The sequence below is a fragment of the Octopus bimaculoides genome, chromosome 11 (genome assembly GCF_046866305.1).
Source record: "Octopus bimaculoides isolate indiv1 chromosome 11, ASM4686630v1, whole genome shotgun sequence".
NCBI classification, from domain to species: Eukaryota; Metazoa; Mollusca; class Cephalopoda; order Octopoda; family Octopodidae; genus Octopus; species Octopus bimaculoides.
Window position 1 is genome coordinate 37,281,153 of NC_142938.1, and position 10,869 is coordinate 37,292,021.

At 36.7% G+C, this 10,869-nt stretch overlaps 1 protein-coding gene across 2 annotated transcripts in view; it reads left to right on the top strand.

The window, feature by feature from the left end:
- The window catches only part of LOC106873950 (transmembrane protein 196-like), a 272,654-nt gene that overhangs the window by 220,539 nt on the left and 41,246 nt on the right, over positions 1-10,869 (top strand). The window contains exon 3 of one of the 2 annotated variants that reach the window (XR_008265170.2): positions 8,524-9,004. Coding sequence is in view for 1 of the 2 variants with exons in the window: in XM_052971698.2 (XP_052827658.1) it covers positions 8,524-8,862 (339 nt within the window). In the remaining variant the exon portion in view is untranslated. Of the gene's footprint in view, positions 1-8,523; positions 9,115-10,869 lie in introns of those variants that run through there. The other variant, XM_052971698.2, reaches the window with a different exon arrangement.

Here is a 10,869-nt window from a genome sequence, read left to right on the forward strand (position 1 = left end):
CTTAAAATATGAAAGCAAGAAAGCATCTTACTCAGTAACAAAACAGGCAAAGGAATATCTAAGTGAATTCCAATTGCAACAAATTCAAGAATTAGACGAACTAGAAACACCTACAGAAAAAGCTAAGCGCTTGAAAACCCGTGCTAAAATTGCTGCCTTAGCTATTATGACTGAAAAATGGCATGGAAAACCTCTCAATGGCAAATACCCAAAGAGAGCGAATAATGCAGATATTGACAAAGCCCTTACCCACCAATGGTTAATGGCCTCTGGATTGAAATCAGAAACAGAGGGGTTTATCATAGCAGCCCAAGATCAATGCCTACCTACAAAGAACTACCAGGCCAACATATTAAAGAACGGCAGCTCCCCATTATGTCGTATATGCCAACAACAAAATGAGACCATCGATCATGTTGTCTCCATGTGCAGTCTGCTTGCGCCTACAGAGTATCTCAACAGGCATGATAGAGCTGCACAATATATTCACTGGGTAATATGCAAAAACCTGGACTTGCCCCATGATAAAAACTGGTGGGAACACAAACCACCCCCAGTACTTGAAAATGATCACATTGCACTCCTCTGGAACTTCACCATTCAAACTGACAGAAAGATAGACGCAAATAGGCCAGACATCATACTGAAAGACTTCAGACAAAAATCATGCCTCCTCATTGATATGACTGTCCCAATTGATATAAACGTATCTGTCAAGACCTACCAAAAACTGAGCAAATATAAAGATCTTGAAATAGAAATTAGCAAAATGTGGAATCTGAAGACGAAAACAATACCTATTGTCATAGGTGCCCTGGGAATGACAGCGAAACGGGCTGATTACTACCTAGCTCAGATACCAGGAAACCCCAAAATGGCTGAAGTCCAAAAGATAGTGCTCATGGGAACTGCCCATATCCTACGTAAAATACTGTCTATGTGATCTCAAATTTTAAAGCAAACATAATTTTCTTATGGTTTCTTAAACATTCACTTGAACAAAACTGTACAAATCCAAATATATGGTACCCTAGGCATAACACCTACATGAACTTCTAACTTGTTGTCTCTTGAGGTCTCTGGGTGAGACTTGGATCCAACTTGTACAAATGCAAAACAAAAGTTAAACATAAAATAATAATAATAATAATAATAACAATAATAATAATAACATAACAATAGTACTGATAATAATAATGATAATAAATGGTAATAAACGTCCTGATGCAGTACCAGACACTGGTTCTCACTGATTCGAAGTGTTATCATATACATGTTTTGTCTTGGTATAAAAGATGGGCTACAGCAAATATTCTACTCAGTACCACAGATTTACTTATCAGTTGTTCGACCATAGCCAGTTGAGCATGTTCCTCAGTGGCTGACAATATGTGCATCTCTGATCTCGAGCAGAAGTAGTGGGGGAGCATTATAGCCATGTGTTGAGAGGAATTCTTTGGGGGTTTGAATTATTAACCTCTGGAAACATGGGTGTTTCTTTCAACATCCTTAATCAAGCCTTATTTTGAGCGGGATGGGCTAATCGACCTGAGAAAAGTTCTAACTGGGCCCCACCTGCAAGGTCATGCGCTGTTTATCTTGATATGAGACCACCACGTCTCACGCATATGCCTGGTGTACCCTTATCACACGGGTAGTCAAGATGGGTATATTGGGCTTCGCATATTTTACCCCAGTATCATTTTAATGGCATGCACTTTTTCTCTCACTCAATAATAATAATAATAATAATAATAATAATAATGATAATAATAATGATACCACCCCCACCATTACCATCTGCCCTGTCACATTCAAAATCACAGAAGAAAACATCCACAGTTATTTTAGAATACATACACATTCACACAAACTCAAACTGACATACAAACTTTGTCTCTAACATACATAACGCAGTAATTCTTTAATGTACATATACACGCCCATACGTGTGTACACAATCATAGATGCATATATATATATATATATATATATATATATATATATATATATATATATATATATATATACATACATATGTGTGTGTGCATGTGTGTATATGTTTACATGTGTGTTTTCGGATCTTCCCTACCCCTCCACAACGCCAGCCCACTCTTCCCATTGCTACATAACTACCACCATGTTCCCCCACCATCACCGTCACCGCCGCAACCACTATGCAACCACAAAATCAACAGTAAACCATCCAGTTTCTATATTGATTTATCGATCTCCCTTCCGCCTCTATATATCATTTATTCTCTTTCCCACTGTCCCCCCCCCATCCTCTCCTCCTTTTTATTCTCCTTCATTGAACTATTTTCTCCGTCCGTTCCTTCTCCACCACCATGCACAGATACCAACCCTTCCCGTAACATTGTAACTTACGTCACCGCCATCGCTCACACCTGCCACTTTCTTTAACATCAGCAGCTTCAGCACCACCATCACCACCGAGCCAAATCCACCACCATTACCACTGTCACCCATCTCCATCGCGAGCACCACCACCGTCACCACTACCACCACTGCCACCACCACCTCCACCATCACAACCAGTACCAACATCACCTTTGTGTCTATCACATCTCTGCTATCATCACCATCACTTTGTCGCAACCACTAAGGAACTTTTGTGAGATAGCTCTACTTCCTAGAAATAGCAGCTCAGCCTTCTTCAAAACACTCCACTGTCATATTCGATAACGAGATATTGGGTTTTATGTACATCGAAAAATGAGTGGATAGTCATGGCCGGATTGCCTCTTGATGTAGATCTACGCGGGTGGGACTCAGCTATGGTCAAACAACAAACCGCACCACTACTTTTACTCAAAACCATCACCACTACAATAACAATACCGACAACAAGCCACCATAACCTTTTCTTGTGACCCCATCACAACCGACAACACTTTTACTTACACTACCACAGGCAGCACGACTACCACCACTGTGAAACCATTGCAACAGTAAATACCCATACATCATCACACACCACCATCGAAACAACACCAGTCTAGACACAACTAGCACCATCAGTACATATATCACTACTATAGACAGACGCCATCTATATCAGTATCCGCAGACACCAACACCGCCATCATCATCATCACTACAGACAGTAGCAGCCACCACCACCACCACCACCACTACCACTTTCACAATCAACCAACACCGTCTGGTTCTCTGCTATAGTAATTCTTCAGTTATCATTTGCTTCAAGGCTGTTATCTATTTACTGCGATTGTCTTCACCAACCCCAACTATCATCCCGATATAATCCCCCCCCTCCTACTTCCTTAACCTTTGTTTATTTTTATCAACATTTCCCCTCCTTTTCTTGTTTCTTTCGTCCCCCTCGTGTTTCTCTGTTTCTCTTTGGGTGTTTTTCTGTCTTTTGCTAGTTCTCTTTATTACTCTCTCTCTCTCTCACTATTTTTCTTTCCCTGTTTCTTTTCCTACTTCTTACTTGTTTCCATTTTCTGTGTGTGTGTGTGTGTGTGTGTGTGTGTGTGTGTGTCGGACAACTCTTTGTCTGTTTGTCCGTCTGTCTTTCCCTCTCTTACTCTTCATCTCTCTCTTTCTCCCTTCTTTCGTCTCGATTCGACAACTTTTTTGTTTTGGAATAATAAGTTCACTGGAGCCAAATCCTAACAGTCCATGTTTCATCCCTCTCTCAAATGTTCCGAGACTTCCGAGTAAAACTGATTCATCATCATCTGATCACTTGCAACAGATTATGGATGAACGACACCGTACGAATAAAAAAATGGCGATCAACATAACTTGCATATTTTAGCAACTCTGAAATAATGTTTTATGATCTCGGCGATGGCTATCCAATCCACTGTGGCACCAGCAATTAAGTTTCGATAATATAAACGTACACCTATGTTTCAGAAAGTTTCCATCAGTATTTGAACCATCACATAGCTGTGACTAATGACTCGATTCTATTTTCGTTCTTCTGTCAATCGGCTCGGCACAGATTTTAAAGCAAGATGATGCATCTTCAAATTATCTTTTAAAATCATGTAATACAAACTTTTTATAAATGCATATTTCTTCAGGAACTTTGTGGAAAGTCAGGAGACGATTTTCACAGATCATAGTACACACTTTGGCAATGTAATCATCGTCCGTTGCTGTTAACGGTTATCTAGATTAGAGTTTATCTTCGTCGGATGATCTGTTCTTGCTGATTTGAAACGCCGGTACGACCCTTCACATTGTGTACAACTCAAGCAAATCTCCCCGTAGGACTGTTGCAACTTTAGAAAAGTCTTTTAAAAATATATAACAGAATTTTACACAAACCTGTTGACTTACTAAATCTATAATTGTTTAACTTTCGAGAGTTTGCTAAGTGTACGAAACATACGTTTACTCTTACCCGTTAGGTCGATGACTAACTGTGACATATAAAAATAGATGGTCAAGGTCACCAACATACAGCACTATTGTACTTCAATATGTGGCCGCTTGTTGGCGATTTTCTTTCTCTGTCTTTGAATTTTTTTTCTATATTTCTGATGAAGAGCTCCGCTCAAAACGTGAAATCCTCTTTCTTTTCTTCCCTTTCCTGAGCGTCCAATAACACTGTACTTATTCCACGTCCTTGCGTTGTTGTTTTTTCTTGCTTGTTCATGTTTGGATTGACTATTGTATCGGTTACTTTTGCGCAAAACTCCGACCTATTCTTTTGAAAAAAAAAAATAATGGTTATGCAGTCTTTTCTGCCACCGATAAAAGAAAACGTGCATCACCTTCTTCAGAAGATGGTGAAGCACGTTTGTCTGCAAAAGTGCATGCCTATAAAACTTTTCTTGAACTGGCCTGTATCATCTGATAAGGATGCTTAGTTAAACATATGCAACGGAATGTCAAATATTTTGTTCTAAAAGTTCTTGAAAATACTGTAAACTGCCTGTTTGTCAAATCTCGGCATCATCAATCATGTTCTCCGTTCGACCATGTTCTCCGTTCGACCATGTTCTCCGTTCGACCATGTTCTCCGTTCGATCCTGTTCTTCGTTATCTCCAATAGAACTTTAAATTAGACTTCCGCCAGTAGTGTAATCAGTTAGTAGTACTGAAGCAACACGATGACAACATGCGAATTACTATTGGTTGTTCGGTCCATAATTAGTTTGGACATTGGCATGAACTAATTCTGAAAACATTGTATGTGATTTAGTTGGGTTTACCCTTACCTTTAAAAATAGTGATCTTATAGAATTCGAGTTAAAAGTAAACACAGGATATGGCAAACCGCTGCTGGATACATTCCTCTTTATGCGTGAAGGTTTTTGTACCACTGACTTGTTAGCTCTACCGTACTAAATTGTCATTGACCACGTGCTGTGTCAGTCTTAATACTCGCTTTCGCCAGCTGAATGGACTGAAGCAACATGAAGTGCCTTGTCTAAGGACAGAATGTGACTCCAGTACCGGGAATCGAACGGGAGCCCACTTGCCTAATCGTAGCTCGTACTAAACAGGTTCTGTAAGTTTTGATTCTCATTTGAAGTCATTTTACTTCACACAACCAAGTGATGGTTTTTGGAATAGACATGAACGTCACAAAACCATATTTCTCATGATCTAAACATGTAACTCGTTTTGATGGTAGAATAAATAAATGTTGTTCAGAAGGTTTTACCGTATTCAGTTTGCTACTGTAATTTCTGAGTTCACATCCACTCGAAGGCGACTTTGTAATAAAGTTCTTCTTGGGTGAATGAAACAAAGTACTATTTACGTACACCAGTACATAAATGGTACTTGTTTCCTACTTTATTCTGCTCTTAAATTATCAGGCTTTGTGCCTATGTTAAAAATCATTATTCTAATGAGAAATTTTACAAAATTTCACATTTTCATTTCTTCGTTTTACTTCATTTCTCCTGTGATGTCCATATCTTCCCATCCTTGTTTGTTTGTTTATTTATTTCAGTATTTATTTATTTCAATATACATACATTACAGTTTGTCTCTTTTCTAATGATTTTTTTTTTATCAGACGAATAGATTTCACAATTGATCGTGTCAAAATTAGATCTTTTCCTACATATATTTCTTCTTTCTTTCTTTTTATTTCAGCCTTTTCCTTTCCTTTTCTTTCTTTCTTTTTATTTATTTATTCATTTATTTTTTGCTAGGACTTGTTGGGATTTTTCTTCCAGCCAACACACAAGACATGCTTACCACACACACACACATATATGTGTGCGTGTGCATGTATGTATGTATGTATGTATGAGAGTATATTTGTGCATGTATCTCAGTGTTTTTCTTTCGTAATGCCTATTGTTACAAGAAAATTAATTCTAAGAATGCATTTCGGTGCCATATATCTTCGGCACCGAACTTGCAACTAATACAATATAATGAAAACAAAGGCTGGCCTTTTCTTTCTATCCCTTTTCTGTTACAATTTGTAAAAAAGAGGTAAAGCAAGAAAAATAAAAATAAATGTTAAAATAAAAAGTAATGAAATTTAGTTGAAACATTAAAATAGGAAAAAATTTAACTAGATTTCCATCCTCTTATTTGTTTAAATTTGAAAATATTTCTCTCTCTCTCTTTTATTTTTTTTTTTTTTTGTAAAGGCACCTACCGAGTAATAGAGAGTCAATAACATAACGTCTTGCTTCATGAAACTTGGGCCTTTTACTTCCAAATGTGTAATTTTTAGAAATATATCTATATGAGGGGGTACTGAAATGTTCCTGGCTTTCAAGGTACGGTGAAAGGCCAGGTTAGAGGACCAAACCTTACGGGGCTTAGAAAAACTGAAGGATCACTGCAATAAATGAATGATCTTCCTGTATATTTTCTTTTACCCAAAGCCAGAACTTTTCAGCACCCCATCGTAAATGAAGAAATTAGAAACCATCCATAAAATTGTCATGTGGTGAATGCACGTGATCCAGTTATTTAATTAGATGCTCTACAATGATAGAGAAAACTATTTGGGAAGTATAGTCGCGTGCATTTAAGTTCTGAGTTCAACTCCCAACGAAGTCGACTTTGCTTTCGCCCCTCCTATGTTAATAAAGTAAAGTACCAGTCATTTATTAGGGTCTATATATTCGACTCCTCCCACCAAATTGCTTGTTTTGTGTTTATATCAGAAATGATTGAAATCAGTAGAGTGGAAGAATCGTTAGTGCTTCAATTTTTTGTGTTCAAGTCCTGCCGAGGTGAATTTTACTTTCATACTTTCTGGGTTGATAAAAATAAATTAAACGACTAACGTCTAACTTCTCCTCTTACATTTCTGATCTTGTGTCAATGTTAGAAACAGGCGAACTGGCAGAACTGTTTAACACCTTATGGTAATTGTTCCGGCTTTCTACGTTCTGGATTCAAGTCTTGCCACTGTCAATATTGCTTTTTATCTTTCCACATTCGATAAAATAAGGAGTCAAGCACTAGAGTCGATTTAATCAGTAAACACCTTCTCCCAAATGTCAAGCCTTGTGCCTCCTGCTGAACGCAGAGTTTAAGATTTTGGCCAAAATGTCAGTAGTAATGAGGTTGGCCTTTGTCATGGTTGGCTTGGTCGGAAAAGCGCAAATGTGTACGAATTTCAACAGATCCATTGCGACCACCAATATCTCATGCATTACATCTCAGTGAGGATGGGAAAGAGGCTCTGTGAAGACGTCCGCTTCATGCATTACATCGCACAAGGGATGGAAAACAGTCAAATTCTTCCTTTAGGGTTGACCATCGCCACTTGACAGCAGCGCAAAAAGCCAGTTTCAGACCAGTTTTCATACGCTAGATAGCAATGCAAATTGGAACTTACACATTACCAAATTTGAATGGCCACCTCTCGAAACCGTTTCATATCACGTGCTCGATCAGTCGGGCGTCAACTTTCTCGTCTCTTTTATATGTGCTGGCTCCCGACCCATTACTTTGGAAGCTATAATGGGGTTATGTCGGAGCATGCAACTGACGTTACAGTAACTGTGTCAGTCACTACAAAAGTGGACATAGTCGGCACCCTCATCGATGGCATGAACAAAAATAAATCCGGGTAAGTCGGTGAGTTCTCAGCTTGGCAACGGGGGAGACAAGTATATACCTCGAACAACATCGTAAATCGCTGGACAGACGCGCCGGTTAAAGTGTTTGGTGTCTAATTCGGTACGGATATCCAGGTGGACTGGAAAGGGGATGAGATTTCAAGCAGGGTGGCTAGTCTCGTCCAAATATGTTCCCTTTATATCTTCAAATTGACTTTAAAATAATAAGTTCTATTTAAAGATTATGATTTCAAAATCTGAAGAAAATAGCATTTTCTTAAGAGTTATGATAATCACTTAAAACACAGTTAGACCATTCTATCAATACTTGGTTTATGTATACGTCATAGATGTATGAAAAAGTATTTGTAAAAATAGAATTTAACAGTATATACTTGTAATAATTATTTTCATTCTTACCTGCTGTAACATGTAATCTATTTTCATTTACTAATTTTTTTGTTTTGTTTTATTTCAGATCATGTGCTTCATTGCCATTTCCGTGGTTTCTTTGGTGACTGCTGTTGTCAGCATCCAATTGCTACGTCTTGGACTGGTCAGTCATACAACGGATGGACATACTTTCCAAAAAGAAAAGAAGGATATTCTGATTCTGATAGCTCTTGGTGGAGCCGGATTCGAGGGTTTAGTTTGCTTATTGTGTATCTTGTTTGGTTGTAAGTTGTCCAAGGTAACCAAAGAAGAACTGTCTAAAAAACGGGAAGGAATGTTTCACGTGAAAGTTCTAGGACAAAAAGATATTGTGGTGGTGTCTCAAACGAAGACTGAGGCCTATAATAACACAACAGCCTTGTGATGTTAAAATGATCCTAAATTGAAAAAGGAAAAAAAGATTAAAAAAAAAAAAGATTAAAATAAACTTAGTTTCAGAAAATAAAAATGTGACACAGACTATTGCCAGAACTATGAATGCTAGCTCAAGCAAAATAATAAAAATGGTGAGATATTCATAATTCTGACGTTAGTCGTCAAAAATTATTAAATTATAGTTGTGGATTAAGAATTGATATATATATATATATATACACACATACACATATACATAAATATATATATATATATATATATATATATATATATATATATATATATATATATATATATATATATATGCAGATACATTTAATGTACACATGTATAGATGTATAGATGCATATATATAAACATGTAGGTGTTTATACATATAAATATATATGCATAGACGCATACATGTACATACTCAAACATACAGACACGTATACATATACGGGCATATATATATGTATGTATGCACATATATATATGTGTGTGTGTGTGTTTGTTTGTGTATGCATGTATGTATGTATTTATGTATGTATGTATATATATATATATATGTATATATATATATGTGTGTGTGTGTACATGCGTGTATATATATATATATATATATGTGTGTATGTGTGTGTGTGTGTGTGTGTGTGTGTGTGTGTGTGTGTGTGTGTGTGTGTGTGCAAAGTGTTAACAGAGGGATTACTTTTAAAAACTGATAAAATGAGAAGTTAAGTTTCAAAACAATAAAAAGCATACACAAAAATTCAAATCAAATGAAACTCTACTGATATACAGATGAAAACTCATGAACTGCTCCTGAAATTCTAAAATTATTTCTCGCCAAGGGGAGGAGGGTGAGAAAATATTTTCGGTTATTTTGTAACTTATTATTTTAAAAAACGTTTAAATTCTTTTCAAATTTAAATGTTTTATTTACAATAATCATTTTTTATTGTGTTGTTGCTTTTATATGCTATATTGCGCGTGTGTATGTGTGTGTGTGTATTTATATGTTTGTGTATACGAGTATATATATATACATATACACACATATATATATATATATATATATATATATATATATATATATATATATATATATATATATATATAACTCAATATCTAAATATCTATTTGTCTACCTGTATACATACATGTATGCACACCACACACGCACACACACACACATATACATACATACACACACGCAACCCCCACACATACATACACACACACACACACACCCATCCCAAAAACACACGTCGTCAAACAACGTTTTTCTGGTTATAGCGCAGAACTGATTGGATTGTTACAATCAGTTTCGGGCCGAATATTGCCATGAGACAATATTGACGATTCTTCAAATATGCTGGCCGGAAGCACGTAGCCTCTTTTATACTCGAGGGGCATAGATTCTATGTTGGCTCGATGGTGTCATAAGGGTGTAACGAAATATTGCAAAAAAGTAGTATTGGAGAAAAATTATTTTGCTGAGAAATGAATGTGTTATTTTCAAATTCGTGTTCATGAGAGCAGCTACAGAAATTTCAAAAATTCCACAATATCGCTTTTCGAATCCAGGAAAGCGCCTGGATAGTGTGAATTTTTTAAGAATGATTCTCTTGTCCGTCAGGTAGAGTATACATCTACTTTTCATTATCTTAATGTAAGAGATGCAGACTCTGCTTGGCGAAGAAGAGAATCCTTCTAAACAGTTCACACGATCCAGGTGGTTTACCGAGCTTAAAAGCGAAATTTTTGAATGCTACCTCCATGAGCGTAAATCGTTTTTGCCATTTAGTCATATCCGTTTTTTACACTAAAGAACGATATACACACAGCTTACACACTTCTCTCACGGCTAATACCAATTGATGGGGAATAACTCTTTTTCTCCCATATAGCATGATTTTCCCCCAAACTATCTTTTCACATTTCGTTCCACCCTTTTGCACCATCGGTTATATAAAAATACAGATTATATAAAAATATTATTATCATTGATTATATA